This window comes from Ovis aries, chromosome 18 (genome assembly GCF_016772045.2).
Source record: "Ovis aries strain OAR_USU_Benz2616 breed Rambouillet chromosome 18, ARS-UI_Ramb_v3.0, whole genome shotgun sequence".
Taxonomy (NCBI): Eukaryota; Metazoa; Chordata; class Mammalia; order Artiodactyla; family Bovidae; genus Ovis; species Ovis aries.
In genome coordinates this window covers 6,106,929-6,126,392 of record NC_056071.1, presented here as the reverse complement: position 1 = coordinate 6,126,392, position 19,464 = coordinate 6,106,929, and the positions used below count along the sequence as shown (strand labels likewise).

Genomic DNA, 19,464 nt, shown 5'->3' with positions numbered 1-19,464 from the left:
ACTGCTGTACAAGGCTAACAAGGTTAACAAGGCTCAGACACAAGACACACGCCTGTTGAGCTGGGGAGCACACTCTTTCCCATCCTTTTAGAAAGGAGACCCAGTTCACATTCATGTGTGTGAGACACCAGTACCCACTTATGCTCAGTCTTTCCCCGGGCTATGTTAACTCTCCCACACTCTGATACAGCATAGCCCTGAAAGGCCTGGACTGTACCCACCTTCCACAGAATCCACGTTGACCCACTGTGCCCATGACATTAAGTTAATCAGACCAGGTAAAGAAGAAGAGGCCTTAGTACAGCATCTGCCCTCTAGAGAGTATGAGATAAGCCCCAGGGAGAATCAAGCAGACATCACATCAGTGAAGTTTTTAGGAGTCCAGTGGTCTGGGGTATGTTAGAACATCCCTCTTCAAGGAAAAGGGCGCTTGACAGAAACTTGCTTCCCTTTCCATTAAGAGTGGATTACAACAAGCAGCGAGCCTCTTTGGGGCTGGAGGCAGCCCAGGGAGAATCATTCACCGGGAGCAGGGCTGAGTCTAATGGGGCTGGCCACATGAGCCAGGCTGGAGCCTGACAGTGACTGCAGAGTCACTCAGAGCTGAGCTGGACAGTGACTGCAACATGCTTCCCCCTCCCGTCCGTTTTAAATAGGGGGTATCTAGAGTGGTGCTCCCAGGCCATCCCACCATTTTCTCTTGGGTGTTGAGAAATGGGTGGAGATAATCTCTCTTTTGAGTTCACTGCTCTTACAGTTGAGAGAGAAACTGCTTCAGAAGCTGTACCTGAGGATCCTGGTGGGTCTCACCTGCACTTAACTTGGATGAGGCGATCCTGGACTGGGAGCCTGAACATGATGCTGAAATAAGATGAGGCTTTGTGGGGAGGGTGGCGGAGGGATGAATGCATCTGGCATAAGGATGGGGTGTGTGTGTGACTATTCCCTCAAATGGCCACAGCAATCTTTCCCATCTTATGCACTTGTCCAGAACCTTTCCATTCTCTGAGCAAGAGGTGGACCCTTTGACCCTCCCCTTGAAGTTAGTGGGCCTTTGTGAGGATGGTGGAAGTGAGGCTGTGTAACTTTTGAGTCATCATATAAGGGGACATAGTTCTCATGAGCATCCCCGTTGCTCAGGATGTTTGCCGCTGAGACTCTGCCATCATACTTCAGGGTTGCTAAGCAGCCCCTTGTCAAGGCCGCTTATAGGTGTTCTGGTTAGCAGTCCTAGCTGAAGCTCTTAAGGCTGGCATCAGCGGCCAAATTTGAAAGTGCCTGAGTCTTCTGGTAGTCCCAGGATCTACTTGTCCTCGGAGCCTCCCCGCACGATGCCACATGGAGCAGAGGTGAGCCATCCCACTGACTCTCCAGACTGGAACCCCTCTGAAGGGCCATCCCAGCCCTGGGGCTTCCCGTGGAATTGCCTGTGCATGCGCAGAAGGCATGCGGAGGCTGAGAGAGAGGCCAGGAAGGAAGAGACTAATTTGGGAGACACCAGAATGTCAGTGGTTGTAAAAGCCTTGAGTGGGTGACATGACTCAGGGAGAAAGGAGAGAGAGAGAACGGGGTTTAGGACTGAGCTCTGGAGCACCGTCATCTAGAGAGCTGCTGGAGGAAGAGGAGCTAGGGAACAGAGGAGGGGAAGTCAGGAGAGGGGGGCATCCCAAAGGAGAGGGTTGCTGAAGATGTCTGTAGGTCATGCCCAGAAGGTCACTGGGGACCTGTCAAGAACAGAGTCCGTGCAAGGGGCAAAAGCCAGGGGAGAGGTCTGGAGAAAGAATCAAAGTCTGGAGGTAGAGAGGGAGTGCGGAGAGGGAGTGCGGAGAGGCAGTGGGAGCTCAGTTGCATATATGAGGGCTGGCCTTCCGTGAGGACTAGGTCAGCTGTCAGAGGAGGAGGCTTCAGATGCAGGCAGATTTGGGTCTAGAAGTAGAAACATAAGGGCTTTTCCAAAAGTCTTTGCAGATGGCGAGTGCCACTGGAAAGGATTTCAGTGCCAAGCCTTCTAGCCTGTGTCCAGAGGGCAATCAGTAGACCCACAAGGGAAGTCCTGACCTTTCCTTCTCAGAGTTCCTGCGGCTCTCTCTCGTTCTCTCTTGTCCAGGACTCCAGGCTTGTCTGAGGGGCTGGGGGCACCAGAGCAGGTCTTTGGTCCATTTGTATTCTCGGTGGCTCTAGGAAGTGCTTGATTCCTAGTGGAAGCTCACCCAACACTTGCTGATCGCTTGCTTGTCAGTTTCATTCTATCACTGGAATCTAAGCAGCTTATAAAGAAATTATATAGCATCAGAGCTGTTAGACGTTAACCCACCAGAGAGATCAGAACTCTCAGGGCAAGGAGAGGGTTCTAACAGGTCCTGGAGGCAGGTGGCTGATGGTTCGTGGGAGTTAATACAAACTATAGGTTTCTTGGTGATGGGGGAACTATGGGGATTAAACAAATGGTCTTTATTTTGTGAAACTTCTGGGTGTTGCTCCAACATTAAAAAGAGGCGTTCTGTCTAATGAAGCCCTGGGGGAGTTCTTTCCCCTTGATGCCAGGAGGAGCCAGTTCCCCCAGGGGCAGGTGCTGTGACAGCCCCGCTCCCTGTCAGGCCCAGCGAGGCTCCAGAGGTCCCTGCTGACGGCGTGGTGCCCGTGCTGAGCCTGCAGCCTGGGAGGTCAGAAGGGCCAGGTCTGCCTCACACCCTCAGGAGGGGAGCCGTCAGCAGGATTAGGAGGGGGCCTAAGGGTTGAAAGGGCAAGGTTGTGGGGAGCAGGCACCCATTTTGGTGTGACGGGGCCCCCTACAGAGGGGTCCCTGAGCCCCCATGGAGCCTGGGAGAATCCGCCAGCGAGGGGGCTGCTCTGTGTCAGACTCTCAGATTCACGGTGCAGCTGTCAGACCTTCGTGTCTCCACCCAGGGTTCTGGAGGTGCACAGGGGAGGCCCAGGACTGAATGGTTTGCTAGCACTCCCTGGGGGAGACACAGCCACCCACCAGAACTGCCTTTACCAGCGACCTCTGACAGTGCCCACAGCTGTGGTCGGCAGGTTGCGGTTCCTTGCAGCCAATCCCAGGCAAGCAAGGTGACCGCCGCAGAAGGAAAGGACACAGCCTTCCTCCGCCAGCCCTCGAGGACTGGTTTTTGTCTTTTACTTCACAGACAGATTAACGTTGTTATGGAAGAACATTTTATTAAACATATTCAACTCACTTCCAATGAAATGATTAATTTTTCATTTACAGTGGTGTCCAATGTTTGTCTTCTGTTCTTTTTTTTCCTTTCAAACCAGCACCAAAAAGTAAAACAAAAATACCATGGGTACAGTACGTAAGTTAACTAATGGAAAATATATACATTTGACTCTGAAATGAAGAAAAGAGAACAAAGCAATGATATTATTGCCATTGAGGATCTTTCCCTGTGTTCTGATAATATCAAGCCATGGTCAACCAAGACGGTTTCATTTGCACCAATGAAATAGCACCATAAGATTGTGAGAGTCTGTAGTTAGTAACACATTTGTGCAACCAAAAAGGTACAGTACTTGAGTGACAGTACGGGGTATTGTTACTAAAGAAACATCGCTGTTGCAATGACAGGGTTTCATTGTCTTCTGTACAAAGTGGAGCAAGAATGCCGTGATGGCTTCACCGAGATCAACCATTGCTTGTGCCGTGAACAGAAGGCGGGCTGGTGAATTTCAGAGTGACAGTGCCAGCAAGAGCTACAAGAGCTCAGAAAAACCCGAACTTTGGGGAACCAAAGGGATGTTTAACGATAACTGGATCAATCACTTGCATTCTGAGGGTGTGGGGCCCTTGCCAGGGGTGTCCAGTTGATACGGCCAGGGTGGCCAATGGGGAGACTGAGAAGCACCAGGAAAAGGGCTCACCTCTGGGCCATGCACAGGCCTGCCCAGCTCGGGTGGGCCCCTGGTTCCCATACAGACAGCATGCAAGGCTGCCCTGACTTCTTGGCTGGCTGCCCTGATTCCGCTCCTCAGCCCCTGAGGCTGAGAGCTTTCCGTCCATCCATGGTAAAGCACAGCTCATCTGGGGCTGGGGGAAAACTAAGCCCTAGCTCCCCAAGGCTTTGAGGGCCTTGGGGGAGCCTGCTGACGGCCAAGCCGGAGCAGGGAGGACAGCGTTGCTACACAGGCCCTGGGCAGCCGCAGGAGCTCACCCTGCAGATGGGCTGCCCCAGCCTGGCACCCTCCGGGGTCTTTCCAAAGAGCACCTAAGGAGATTTCTCAACACTTCTCACAGATTCAAGTGGAACTGAACAGATGCCCGGCCATCCGACCACTTCTCTGTCTCCGGGGTAGTAACAATCAGAAAGCAAAACAAGCCTGCAGGGCAGGCTGGACAGGGCAGAGTGTCTCTTTCTTTCTGATTTAAGCTGACTCCAAAGTTGTGACGTCAAAAACACAAACACAGATACATAAACACAGCACCAGTAAATCAAGAAGCACTTGGAGATGATCCCGTGGAGATTAGCCTAAGTAAGATCCCCTCTGAAATAAGGGAGGAGAGGGTGGGTTTTTCATGATAAAGTCCTTGAATAGAAGCACCCATCAAATACCCACCAGGCTGGCCAGCAGACCAGACCTCCCAGCATGTCGGGTCCCCTTCCCCCAGCTTCCCCGGCGGGCAGGGTCCTACCATCTTTTGCGCTTTCACACACTCCTGTCATCTTCCTGCGTTCAGAAGAGGGCCCAACCATGTTTTGAGGGGTAAGGTGACCGTAGGAAGCAAACGCCTTCTGCAGGCTTTTCTGTCATCCTTGCCCCACTAACGTGGGTCAGTAACGACAGCATGACAGTGACGATCACTGCATGGTCTGGACCACAGGAGAGCGGGACGAGCGCACAGCCATCCTGGGCAGGGGGCACTCCTCTGCCAGGTTGGGTGGTCCTGGAGGAAACCCGCCCCGTGTCAGGGTGAAGCACCAGGTCTGAGCCTGAGTCAGTGCTTCCAAGAAGAATCAACTTCAGATAGATGGCCAGGGTCAGCAAGAAGCCTTCTCTAGCGGGTGCAAAGCTTCCTGACCTCTGGCTAGGGCAGAGGTCCCTGGGAGCAGAGAGGGAGCGCCTTATGCTCACAAAGCTGCGCTGAGCTCACCTCTGTGCAGGCAGCAAGCCCAAGGCTAGACCGGCACGTGCCTCCGCGCACAGCACCTTGAGGGGCGGCTCTTCTGTCCCCCTGTGTGGGGGACAGCAGAGATCTGAAAAACTAGCTGCGTCCTCTAACCCGGACACCACTGGAACATTCTCCCCCATGTGGCTGCTGTGCAGAGCTACATAGGCCTGGCATCCTTGGTGGTTCACAACACTCAGCCTCCCAGGGACAAGACCTCTGAGGAGAGACCCAGGACCTAGAGAGCATGTTCCCTGACCTGGCGCAGGGCCACGTGGCGTCCTGGTGGTGTCCGGGGAGCTCCGGCAGCACCCCCTCTCCAGAGAAGCCTCCTCCCATCCAGAGCATCACTGGCTTTGAGAATAAAGCCTGTTTTTAAAGGAAAGCATCTCATTTTTGGGGATATCCTCCCCCCGCCCCCACCCCCACCTCGCGGTACATCGAGCACTGGGAATTCAAACGTCAGAGGAAAAGTCAAGACAGGGGCGCCCGTGACGTCTCTCTTGACGACCGTCTGTCAGAGGTGTTCCCTTTGAGGTACGTGGAACTTAGAAATTACAATTATTTTGTGACTCATGCCTATTTTTTTTTCCTTAACGTAGAAAGCCATCCAGTGGCTGTTAACAATATATTAAGTATAAAAGCACTAAGCAAACGTCAAGTCCGCTCTCAAGTTCTATGCAGTCGGATTCTCGGGACAGCCTCCTGGGTGAGCCGCGGTGTGCCTCGGTGGGTCCCGGCCGCAGGACCGGCGGGCTCTCAGGTGGGTGGGCTTTCATCTAGCCGTGGCGTCGGGACGCAGACCTCGCGCTGGAGCATCGCAGGACCAGCGGGCCGCCTGTCAGGAGCTCGGCGGCGGGGGCGGCTGGCGCATCTTGTTCGCATAGAAGTCCCTGCACGTCTGGCAGCAGCGCTGGTACCACCGCATGTCCTGGCAGAGGTTCTTCTCTCGGATGACCCTGCAGTACACTGTCCATTGGTCCCGCGTGCATTTGTAGGTCAGGGCAGCTAAGGGGACGGTGGAGAGAGAAAGCCTAGGGGTTACGGGTGCCTGCGGATGACACTCCCGGGCCGCCCTCCCCCACGTGGATGCGGGAGCCCTGCGCAGACTGGGGGGACCACGCCCCTGCCAGGGCTGTAGCTTTCACAAGGGACACTCTGGGTCCAACCTGACCATTTCGGGGTTCAGTGCTCCGGCTGCCTCCGCAGTGCGAGGGCACTGCCCCCTGCTTCCGAGCTAAATGGCATCCACAGTCATTTTACAGGAGAGGACGCCATCTGTTGGCATTTATAAATCAGAAGGGCACAGCGAGTGGACATCCAAGGGCCCACAAAAGCACACAGTCACAGCACAAACAAGTGGCCTGAATCTGCCTGCTCTCGGTCACGCAGAGAGACACTCCTGCCTGAGCGAGGCCTCTGGAGGATACCAAGGAGGGCTGTGCAGGCCAAAGCCTGGCGAACACCTCGGCAAGCTTGAAGACCCCCAGTGAAGCTTGTTTGGAAACCCCTTCACATTGGTGGCACCCCAGCATTAGGGAAAGGGGCTCTGGGTGGGAAACTGTTCCCGAAGGATTTCTATTTGGAAAAGCAGAAACTCTTTTAGTGGAATCATCAGATCAGCGCTAGACATTCTTCTTTTGGGGCCACCACTGGCTGGGGACGTGGCCAGGTAAAGGGCTGGGTTTGGAGCACTCAGGGCCAAACTGCTCACACCAAAGCTCCCTGCTGAATTAAAGGCTCCGATCTGTCAACACCTCTGCTTTCTTCTTGAGCATTAGCTTCAGGAGCATTCCATGTATGTATCACCCAGATTTCATAAATGACACCCCCGGATCCTTCATTTCCTGAGTAAGCACCTCCCTTTGCCTTCTTCATGCAGAGAATCCCAAAACATTTGAGGAGCATTCTCTCATGTTGCCCTTTGTTGGGAGAGGGGCTCACGGGTTTGAGGCATCTTTTTCATGACAAGGAATGAAATTCCATCTCTGAAACCTCAGATCCTCTCCAGAACTGACACATGTTGGCCTCTCCAGAGCTCAACTAAAGCCCAAGGAGCACACTTTCTGGCTTATAGAATTCCCACCGCCAGTGAGGACTCACTGGCCAGGGGGTGCAGCAGCCCCAGGAGCGGGGGCTCAGCAGAAGCACTCACCGAGGCGAGGGGAGGTGATGGTGTTCACGTTGATCTTGTCATTGCAGACTTCCTGGTGGCACTGTCTGTAGGCAGCTGGCTTGGAGAGGGCAGGGCACTCGTTGCCGTGGCGCCCGGTGACCCTGTGCATGCACTGCACCACCCGGGACTGCAGGCCCCTCCCACAGGTCGACGAGCACTGCCGGAGACAGGGAGGCGTGGGCTGGGGCAGCGGAGCTAGGAGCTGAGCTCGGGCTGAGGGGCTTTGACGATGCCACTCCTGGGTCTGGCCCCTGCCCGTCATTCCTAAGTGCTTGAAATAATCGTTGTACAAGAGGGCTTGGCTGCTTACCAGTAGCCTGATGGAAAACTGTTTCAAGATGTTACAGACTGCATGTCTGGGTCCCCTCCACCTCCAAATATTTACATGTTGAAGCCCTAATGCCCCTGTGTGTGTTAGTTGCTCAGTTGTGTCCAATTCTTTGCAACCCCATGGACTGTAGCCCACCAGGCTCCTCCATCCATGGGGTTCTCCAGGCAAGAAAACTGGAGTGGGTTGCCATTTCCTTCTCCAGGGAATCTTCCCAACCCAGGGATTAAACCTGGGTCTCCCCCATTGCAGGCAGATTCTTTACTGTGCGGGTGACCCGGGAAGCCCTAACCCCCAGTGGGATGGTATTTGAAAGTAGGTCCTTTGGGAGGTAACTGGGTTTAAATGAGGTCATGAGGGTGGGGCCACCATGATAAGATTAGTGTCCTTATAAGAAGAGGGAGAGCAATCAGGGTTCTTTTTTTCCACCATGTGAGGACACATGAGAAGGCGCCTGTTTGCAAGCCAGGAAGTGGTCACTCACTAAGAGCCAAATATCCTAAGCACCTTGACCTCGGACTTAGCCTCCAGAACTACGAGAAATAAATGTCTTGTTATACAAGTCACCCAGACTGCAGTACTTCTTTACAGCAGCCTGAGCTGACTAAGACACATTGCTGAAATATTAATTTATGCTCATCGCACCTCACCTCTCACCCTCTCACTCCTGTTCTGGAGAACCAGCTGGGCTTTAAAATTCTCCAGATAGTGAGCAGGGTGGCGTGCTGGCACCCAGGAAGGGACTGAACCTGATGACCACAGGGATGTCCCTGGCACTTTGTGCCACACAAGGCTCCCAAGTATTTGCCCAGCCCTGGGTGTAGGGAGGAACCCAATAATCATGGGGTTGAATTTCCACAAGGCTGGAAGGGTGGGGCTCAGAATTAAGTAAAGATACAGGAAAAGAAGAAGTGCAACCTTTCTTGCAAGATGGACTCATGGACTAATACGGGGGCTAACAGTTTCAATTTAGACACTCAGTCCCTAGTTCTTGGCATTTCCAGCATTTGCAGATAATCACAATGGTATGGTCACTCAGCTAGAGCCAGACATCCTGGAATGTGAAGTCAAGTGGACCTTAGAAAGCATCACTACAAACAAAGCTAGTGGAGGTGATGGAATTCCAGTTGAGCTATTTCAAATCCTGAAAGATGATGCTGTGAAAGTGCTGCACTCAATATGCCAGCAAATTTGGAAAACTCAGCAGCGGCCACAGGACTGGGAACGCTCAGGTTTCATTCTAATGCCAAAGAAAGGCAATGCCAAAGAATGCTCAAACTACCTCACAATTGCACTCGTCTCACATGCATTGAGTTAAGTAATGCTCAAAATTCTCCAAGCCAGGCTTCAAGCTGGTTTTAGAAAAGGCAGAGGAACCAGAGATCAAATTGCCAACATCCACTGGCTCATCGAAAAAGCAAGAGAGTTCCAGAAAAACATCTATGTCTGCTTTATTGACTATGCCAAAGCCTTTGTGTAGATCACAATAAATTGTGGAAAATTCTTCAAGAGATGGGAATACCAGGCCACCTGACCTGCCTCGTGAGAAATTTATATGCAGGTCAGGAAGCAACAGTTAGAACTGGACATGGAACAACAGACTGGTTCCAAATAGGAAAAGGAGTACGTCAAGGCTGTATACTGTCACCCTGCTTATTTAACTTCTGTGCAGAGTACATCATGAGAAAGCTGGGCTGGAAGAAGCACAAGCTGGAATCAAGATTGCCGGGAGAAATATCAATCACCTCAGATATGCAGATGACACCACCCTTATGGCAGAAAGTGAAGAGGAACTAAAAAGCCTCTTGATGAAAGTGAAAGAGGAGAGTGAAAAAATTGGCTTAAAGCTCAACATTCAGAAAACGAAGATCATGGCCTCTGGTCCCATCACTTAACGGGAAATAGATGGGGAAACAGTGGAAACAGTGTCAGACTTTATTTTTCTGGGCTCCCAAATCACTGCAGATGGTGATTGCAGCCATGAAATTAAAAGACACTTACTCCTTGGAGAGAAAGTTATGACCAGCCTAGACAGCATATTCAAAAGCAGAGACATTACTTTGCCAATAGAGGTCCATCTAGTCAAGGCTACGGTTTTTCCTATGGTCATGTATGGATGTGAGAGTTGGACTGTGAAGAAAGCTGAGCGCCAAAGAATTGATGCTCTTGAACTGTGGTGTTGGAGAAGACTCTTGAGAGTCCCTTGGACTGCAAGGAGATCCAGCCAGTCCATTCTGAAGGAGATCAGCCCTGGGATTTCTTTGGAAGGAATGATGCTAAAGCTGAAACTCCAATACTTCAGCCACGTCATGCGAAGAGTTGACTCACTGGAAAAGACTCTGATGCTGGGAAGGATTGGGGGCAGGAGGAGAAGGGGACGACAGAGGATGAGATGGCTGGATGGCATCACTGACTCAATGGACGTGAGTCTGAGTGAACTCTGGGAGCTGGTGATAGACAGGGAGGCCTGGCATGCTGCAATTTGTGGGGTCGCAAAGAGTCGGACATGACTGAGCAACTGAACTGAACTGAAAATCCCCAGTGTCGTTTGGCAGAGCATCCCGCCCTCCCATAGAGAGGCCTTGTAAGACTATGTGTTCTGTCTCCTGCCCTTCTTCTGGTTCCCCCTTGTGCTCCTTTAAAGTGTTTTACAGGGAACCTGCCGGGTATCCAGCATCAGGATTCCCTCCCCCAGTCCTGCTTGCCAGCTCCTTGCCCTCACTTGCTTTCCTGGGAGCCCCTAGAACCGTCTCTCCATTAAGTTGTTCAGCTCCTGGCCAGAGAGCCTGGTCCCCACACACACTTTCTTCATCTGAGGTCCACTAACCTGCACACAACCTATGGTTTACAGGGTTCTGAGAGCACTCTACATAACTTGACTAAAGCAAAGACCACAGGTGCAGCAGCCCAGTCGGGGTGGACATGGGCACCTAGAGGTGAGAGAGGGGAGCAAGGCCTCTCTGAATCCCACGCGCAGTGAGGATGCCAGGCGCTATCTGCATCACGTGTCTCCCCATTTCTCCCCTTGGTCGCCCCTGGCCTGTGCTGGAGGAAGGGGCTTCTCCAGGGCCTGGGAGGAACCCTCCTGCACAGGCTCAGTGCGGAGCCCTTCATCTATGAGAAGCGGCCATCATCTGTGCTCCCAAAGGGGCTTTTGCGCCCCAGGTGAATTCTTCTGCTTTCTAGTCTAACAAGCAAGATCACAATGTTTTTTTCACTTTAGAAAGATGAAAGGCTCAGAGGGCACAGCGCCCTGATGGGCCACAGTCTTTCCAAACCATAAACGACATAGGAAAACCACAATGCCCTCTTCCCCCACCTCCTCTGCTGAGGGTCCTGGCACGTTCAAATCAGAATGAGGATGAGATGGCTTGATGGCATCACTGACTCGATGGACGTGTGTTTGAGTGAACTCTGGGAGCTGGTGATGGACAGGGAGGCCTGGCGTGCTGCAGTTCATGGGGTCACAAAGAGTAAGACACGACTGAGTGACTGAACTGAACTGAACTGATGTATAGTTAAGCTTCCTAGGTGGCACCAGTGGTAAAGAACCTGCCTGCCAATGCGGGAGATGTTTAAGAGGCACGGGTTTGATCCCTGGGTCAGGAAAATCCTCTGGAGAAGGGAATGGCAACTCACTCCAGTATTCTTGCCTGGAGAATCCTATGGACAGGGGAGCCTGGCTGAGTCATATACAACTGAAGTGACTTAGCACAGATGTATAATTAAGCAAGAATAGACATCCACCTGCAGTCCCAAATATTAAGTTTATATAGAGTGATGTGCGCATGCCAAGGCACTTGAGTTGTATCCAACTCTTTGGGACCCTATGCACTGTAGCCCTCCTCCAGGGGATCTTCCTAACCTAGGGATCAAACCCATGTCTGTCATATTTCCTGCACTGGCAGGCATGTTCTTTATCACCAGTGCTACCTGGGAAGCCCAGACAGGTAAGAGGTGTGCTCAAATACTAGAAGTGAAGCCTTTCATTCAAAATTATTCTTGGAAAAGAATAAATTGCCTAAGTAACAACAAAACCTCTCACAGTTCAAGACAGGGGGTAAGGGGTGCCCTCAATTATTTGTAGCAAGATCAGCTGGGGGTTCAAAGAAAAAGAGAGGCAAAGTAATTTAGCTTTTTTCTCCTCGAAGTAGGACATTATAATCAGTTAAATTATGAGGGAGGGTGGTGTAAAAATGTTTAAAAATAACTTGAAAGTAATCTGGGAAGTGGCTATCCACAGAGACTGGAAGTCCACACCAACAGGGTAAGTGAAGGAGACGGCCCAGGGTCTTGCGTGCTTAGTTGCTCAGTCGTGCCTGACTCTTTGAGACACCATGGACTGTATGTAGCCCACAGGCTCCTCTGTGCATAGGATTCTCCAGGCATGAATCCTGGAGTGGGGTGCCATTTCCTACTCCAAGGGATCTTCCCAACCCAGGGATTGAACCTAGGTCTCCTGCATTGCAGCCAGATTCTTTACTGTCTGAGCCACCAGGGGAGCCCGGTTCAGGGTCCTAACACAGTGCAAAGTCCTATGAATGAGAGCAAAGCATTGACTGTTCGAAGTCATGCCAACACGGAGCAAGGTTACCCAAAGCAGAGCAAGGCCATGCCAACCTTGTGAGGGAATATCCAATGAAAAGAGTACATCCAAAATAGGCGGCATCTCAGTGGACGGGGCCGGCAGTGCCCTGCACACTGGCAAACTGAACAAGGGATCAGAAGGTAGAGTGAGTGATGAAGACAGATGCTGCAAATACTAGGATGCACTTCACAAAACTGCTTAGATTCAACTGTTTTCGACTCCATAGGAAATAGCAATTTTATCAGGTTCAACTTCATAATACAATAAAGACAGAGAATAGCAGTATTTCTAAATTAAAACATAACATGTAAACTTTAAATATGAACATATAATTACATGACTAAGTTACATATTTTAAGTAGGCATTTGACTAGTCCACCTACACCATTAAAGGCTTTTATATTTAAATTGCTCATAAATTTTTTAAAGCCCTGCTTCCTGGGAAAGCATGTGTGTGAAGCCTCATTTCTGTGACTACTGGGTACTTGGGGAAGAGGGGTTCATGTGTGCTACTGGACGGACCACTGGGCCTTGTGGCGTCTTGACCTGGCTCACCGGTGCCACCTGCTGTGGGAGACACAGCAAGAGGAAGCGCGGGGTGTCCTGGTGCTCCCTGGAGAAAGAGGTGGGTAGGCCGTGGTGGGTTTTCTGGGTCCCCAGAAAACTACACAGGCTAACAGAGAAGGACCTGGGACTCTGGTCTCACGTTCATGGGCCCCCTGACTGCTAGGTATGCAGACGGGCACTTCCTGCCCAATGCTGTTTGCAGGTGTCATTATTATTTATGTGCAATCAGGGCAAGGGCTCAATCCTCTGGACCTACTAAAATCACATGCAGAACTCACTCTTCTGGTGTGAAAGGACCAATGACCGTTGTAAAAATCAAGAGCCTGGGGCAACCTGGAAGACTAATCTCCCCTCTGAGAGTTCTTAGTCTTGTTTATTAACATGCTCTGGGGCTGGGCTGGGGCAAAGCACTTGGGACACCTCCTGCCTGTGTACGCAGCTTGTTCTGTCTGTGGGCTCACCTGTAGGATTCCACCACAGTGTGGAACATTTTACAACCATCCACTGAGATAGACGGCTGTCAGAGTCTTGCCCAAGGTTACAGGTAGTGAGTGGGAAAGGAGGGACAGGACTCCAGCTGCCCCATTCCACGGACCGAATTTCATCTTCCTGTATGCATTAGAGATTGTACTGGATGGAGCTTCTATGGGGGGCCAGGAATCAGAAAAACAGGTGATTGCCCAGATCCACCATTTCTCTGTTATTTTTCCTAGCTCAGTCACTGATGTTTTTCCCAGTCTGTAAAAAGCACTGCCCTATGAGATCTCAGAGGGTGTCTCCAAAGTTCTGCACAGGCTCCAGCATCTGTTCTCACGGCTTTCAGCACCTCCATGAGGCAGGGCCGGGCCTGATGCTCAGCTGCTGTGGGGCCTGCTGAGATCCTGCAGATGCCACTCCTCATAGGGATCTGACTCGAGGCTAGATAGCATATTGAAAAGCAGTGACATTACTTTGCCAACAAAGGTCCGTCTAGTCAAGGCTAAGGTTTTTCCAGTGGTCATGTATGGATGTGAGAGTTGGACTGTGAAGAAAGCTGAGCACCAAAGAATTGATGCTTTTGAACTGTGGTGTTGGAGAAGACTCTTGAGAGTCCCTTGGACTGCAAGGAGATCCAACCAGTCCATTCTAAAGGAGAACAGCCCTGGGTGTTCTTTGGAAGGAATGATGCTAAAGCTGAAACTCCAGTACTTTGGTCACCTCATGCAAAGAATGAGGAAAAGACTCTTTTTCATTGGAAAAGACTCTGATGCTGGGAGGGATTGGGGTCAGGAGGAGAAGGAGACGACAGAGGATGAGATGGCTGGATGGTATCACCGACTTGATGGCTGTGAATTTGAGTGAACTCCGGGAGTTGGTGATGAACAGGGAGGCCTGGCATGCTGCGATTCATGGGGTCGCAAAGAGTCGGACACGACTGAGCAACTGAACTGAACTGAACTGAACTGAACTGATATCTCAGCTGGTAAACAATCTGCCTGTGATGCAGGAGACCCTGGTTCAATTCTTGGGTCAGAAAGATCCACTGGAGAAGGGATAGGCTACCCACTCCAGTATTCTTGGGCTTCCCTTGTGGCTCAGCTGGTAAAGAATCCTCCTGCAATGTGGGAGACCTGGGTTCAATCCCTGGGTTGGGAAGATCCCCTGGAGAAGGGAAAGGCTACCCACTCCAGCATTCTGGCTTGGAGAATTCCATGGACTGTATAGTCCATGGGGTCACAAAGAATCAGACACGACTGAGCGACTTTCACTTTGGGTTATGCAAGATTTGTTCTGACTCAGAAGAACATTTGAGAACGTCAGGTGTCTACATAGCCTCCTGGGAACGGGGGCTGATCCAGCCCCGCAGAGGCTGTTTCGAGCCTCAGGTGAGGAGACAGACAGGTTACAGAGTAGCCCGTACAGAAACCATCCCATTTTTGTTCAGTATCTATGGGAGCGTATGTACGCATATAAAAGTTTGGAAGACAAACCATTGAAAAAGTTTACATGTCATCACCTGGTTTGTGGGGCTAGTTTTTCCTTCTGTCTTTCCAACCAAGATGGAATCACCTACATAATTAAACACAAAAATGTAGAATTCTACTAAGGACGCTCTGGTGCAGCTGCCACCTTCCAGGCCTGTTGCATTTTCATCTGGGCCAGGGGAGTGCCTCAAATGGCCCTGACCTAAAATCCACGCATATCTACCCACTCCTTGGCAGGAGTTTCAGCAGGGATGGTCAGTGCGGGCAGGACAGGCCTGTCAGCAAGCTGCATCCCCCCTTACTAGCAGTCAGACCTCAGACAAGTTACTTCACCTATATGGGCCCTGGCTTCTTTATTTGTAGCTTGAGGATAATAAAACCTTTCTTGTAGGATGATTTCCAGGGTTAAAGACAGCTTAGAACAGGTGCCTGGCAGGGAGTCTCAGATGGACAAATGCTGCTACTATTGTTAACAACAGCAAGCACAGGTCTAAAAGCAGAGAGAGCTGGCCAGGGGTCCCTGGAGTCGAGGAAGGTGCCCTGAGCCACTGGCCTGCTTAGCAGGTGCAGACATCCACACTTGCCTGGCTCTCGGCAGTGATCGGGCAGCACGGCCACATGGCGTGCAGGAGCACAGTTAGAGGGTGACTTGGCCCCGAAGACACACGTGATTCCAGAGAGGCTGCAGGGCTGCATCCCTCTGTAACCTGAGCTCGTGACATTAAGGGTAACAGGCACAGATGATGACTCTCGCCTCTGTCGGCCTCTGCTCAGCCACTGTTTTAAGTAAACAGCGAGGAGACAGCAGTGTCTCCTGATAGCACTGAATTAGCCCCAGGCATCACTGTGAAGCCATTTTTTAGGCTTTTAAAAACTAAGCAAACAGGTCTATAAAAAGCAGATCTGGCCTTTTGTGAGGCACTCTGTCACTGCTGGGTAGTCGTTTGAAGCCACTCTTGACATTAACATTGAATGTGGCTCCCCAAGCCTCGGGAAACCAAGACAGAAGAGGAGCAGGAATAAACCCCCCGGGAGAGCTCCTTCCAGATGGCCTGAGTGTGTGCAGACCCCTAGGCCCCGTCTCCAGCAGTGCCTGCAGCGGCCCACCACACACAAGGCCAGGGGGCCTGCCATCCATCCTGCGGGTGGCGATGACGATGATGCTGGTGGGGTTGGCAGCAGGAGAGCGGCAGGGCTCACTCTGCCCACCCGCCTGCCGGTGCTGGGTGTGAGGCTCATACCCATTCTCATGAGTCCTCCTTAATCTTCATGCTAATGGCCAGTAGGGGTGGGGAGGCGCTCAGAACACAGCAGGTGCAGAATCACCATTTCCCTGCAGGAATGGGGTCTGCAGGGCACAGTACTCCCTTCAGGGAGGCAGAGCGCAAGGCTCAGAGCATCCACATCCTCCTGCGATGCAGCCCCAGGCCCCCACCCAGCTGCTGGCACACCTCCCGGACACTCCTCCCCGCAGGGCGGGACCAGGCCTCTCACCACCAGGGGCCTGGCTCCAGGACACCTTCACCAGGGCGAGCTCCTCTCCACTCCTCCCAGCTGTGACATCAAGACTATACATGACACCAGATCAGAAAGCGATGTTATGAGAATCAGCTAAAGGAAGTTGTAAACATCCAGGGAAGAGGAAAACGCGCGCATACAGGAGCACTGGATCCTACAGAGCGGGGGACGGGCAGGGGCTCCTGACACAGGCTCTGGGGTGAGCAGGAGATGGGGCGAGTGTGCACTAGTGCAAGGATGAACCCTCAGGTCACGGTGTGCCCACACCACTGAGCCATCCTCTGAAGGGCAGGACAGTGAGGGGGCTGTGGAAGGAGTCCTCTTACAGGAACTCCATTTTCTGCTTGTGTCTAAAAGGCCCTGGGATGGTAAAATGTCAAAAGATGTTTTGACAGATTTCCCCCCAGACTTGGCATGAACCATAAAAACCTCAGAAGCTGTTGAAACCTGAAACAACACGTTTAAACAATGATGAAAATCCCCACCATCTTTGCTCCTGCCTTGAAACTAGAAATGCTTTCACACACACACACACACACACACACACACACACACACACACACACACACACACACACACACACACACACACACACACACACACACACACACACACACACACACACACACACACACGTTCCTCTTTCAAACTGTTTCTGAAATCCTCGAATGCTTGAATCCTAACCTCAGCCTTAACTTTGGGTTCCCCCGTCTCTGAATTTGCAGCCTGCTGACCTACAGGTTCTGTTTGGGACACTATGGGACCGAGAAGGCCGAGGTCACCACCGTGACCTGCAAGGATGGGTTGTCCCAAGAGCTCTTGCTTCTTGTTCCAGACGGGCGCTGTGAGCACAGAGAGGGCTGCAGGGGCTGGCTCACTGTCCCGCCCTGGGCAGAAGCTGCCACCAGTGTGGTGACAGAGCTCTCCCAGCTCCTCAGCGACTGTTAGAAAGGCCGTCCACCCCTCCTACAGAGGATGGCCCAGGTGCCCAGCAAATGCTGCACAGCTGTCTCCTGCCCCGAGCCACGCTGTCCTCATGCAGAGCACATGCTGTTTCATGGGGTTCAAACCACATTCAAAGAACTCATCTCCTAAGGCATAAATAGTTTACAAGACACATGATTCGGACCAGAGATGAGAGCCCTGGGTATCCGGGATAATGCTGGTGAAGATGATGATGATAAAAATGCCAAAGCCAGGCAGTGTCTTAGGTGCCTTATATGGATGCTCTAGGAAGTGGGCACCTCTGATGCCATCTGACAAAGGATGACTCTGCTTCAAGGTTATGGCATTGGGACAGCAGGGACATGCCCCTGTGTTGTCCTGCAGAGGTGCCCTGCTCTGAGGTCACTGACAGAGTGTGTCAAACTGAAGTGTTTTTTTAGGGATGGCAGCTTCTCTGATTCAGTGACTAGGTCTATGGTTAAAACCTAGGCTGGCATGTGAGGCAGGCACCCCCCACTCTCTGACCTCTGATTCCACACAAAGGAGGCTGATCTGAGGAAGCACAAACGTGAACTAAGGACAGCAGGGGGACAGAGGGGGCAAAGGCAGAGGCCTTCAGACTACAGCTGACCCTTGAACAACGTGGGTTATTCCCCCAAGTACTCAGTTCCTCTGAGCCGAGGATGCCACCTGGACCACGTACACTGCAGTATTGACTGTTGGAAAATATCTGGGTATATGCGGACCCTGCAGTTCAGACCAGCACTGAACAAGGGTCAGTTGCATTCAGCTCACTCCCATGCAGGCGCCTCACCTGGCAATTCCAGGGACCCTGCTGCCCTACACAAGTTCTTCTCTCTCACCTGAGCAGGTGTGGGCCGTGGACTTTTCTTTAACTTCATGACCCAGTGGCCAGCTCTGCTCCCCCTGACAAAATGCTCCAGACCAAAGGGGAGCTCCCTCCTGCCCACTCAAAAAAGCACTGACGCCTGGTGACTCTCCTTCCGCTGCTGCCTACACTCCTGAGAGCAGTGTGGGATGGAGGACTTCCTGATCCCTGTCTGCAGGGTTTCCCTGGTGGCTCAAATGGTAAAGAACCCGCCTACAATGCAGGCGACCTGGGTTCGATCCCTAGGTTGGGAAGATCCCCTGGAGAAGTGAATGGCTACCCCCTCCAGTAGCCTTGCATGGAGAATTCCACGGACAGAAGAGCTTTATGATCTATAGTCCTGGGGTCGCCAAGAGTCTGACATGACTGAGCAACTACCTTTTGTGGGTTTCCCAGATGGTGCTAGTGGTAAGAACCCTCCTGCCAATGCAGGAGATGTTAAGGGACTCAAGTTCGATCCCTGGGTTGAGAAGCTCCCCTGGAGGAGGACACGGCAACGTGCTCCAGTATTCTTGCCTGGAGAATCCCAAGGACAGAGGAGCCTGGTGGGCTATGGGGTCCATGGGGTCACAAAGAGTCACACATGACTGAGCAACTCTTTCACTTTCACCCGCTTGCAGAGTGCTGGCTGTCTATGTTATACAGTTTCACACATCCCAGAAAAGGGCCCTGGTGTCTCCAGTGCCTCTCATGCCTGCTCTTGGATGCTCAAGTTTCTTTTAATTAGGACTCAACTGCTTATTTTACAGATAAAGGAAGACGACATGCATGATTGTCTGTAGAGACAATAGATTTATACTACAGTGTAAATGACTAATACAAAACCCTGGGGAGAGCAGGTTTTGATTGATGAGTTGGAGAGAGAGTGGATAAATACTTGGCTTTACAACAAGCTTAAGACTATGCTGGTTAGATCTGAGGCATATAATAGTTCATCTCCTTCCCATTTCAAATTAAAAACCCAAGCCTCTGACATTATGCATTTAAAGGAAAGGTGGATTAAGAGCCAGAAGGCAAGGACCGGACTCTTAGCCCTGCCATTTTCTAGTTATGTGACCTCCAGAAAAAAATCTCACATCACTACTCTGAGCCTCAGTTTCTTTACCTGTAAAATGGGGATAGGGTCAAATGAGAGAATGTGAGTGCAAATGCTTTGCAAATTCTAGAGACCTGGTGAATGTCAGGACCACGGTCAATGGTCCCAGCAGAAGCAGCATCGCTCTCCACTAGCACTCCATTCAGGGCCGCCCGCTGGCAGGGGCTGTGTTCATACCTGCCAGGGGGCTCCGTGAGGCCTAGCATCTGTAGCTGGCTCTCTGTCTCCTGGATCTCCTGGGCACTGTCCATCTCGTCCCCTCAGTGCC

At 51.7% G+C, this 19,464-nt stretch overlaps 1 protein-coding gene across 4 annotated transcripts in view; it reads right to left on the bottom strand.

Annotated features, from left to right (window-relative positions):
• Positions 1-3,154: 3,154 nt before the first annotated feature.
• The window catches only part of ADAMTS17 (ADAM metallopeptidase with thrombospondin type 1 motif 17), a 392,113-nt gene continuing 375,803 nt past the window's right edge, over positions 3,155-19,464 (bottom strand). For all 4 annotated transcript variants that reach the window (XM_042235032.1, XM_042235035.1, XM_042235033.1 and 1 more), the window contains 2 exons: positions 7,281-7,458; positions 3,155-6,133 (listed from right to left, as the gene is read on the bottom strand). In XM_042235032.1, the coding sequence (XP_042090966.1) occupies positions 5,967-6,133; positions 7,281-7,458 (345 nt within the window). In that variant the 3' untranslated portion in view covers positions 3,155-5,966. The remainder of the gene's footprint in view (positions 6,134-7,280; positions 7,459-19,464) is intronic.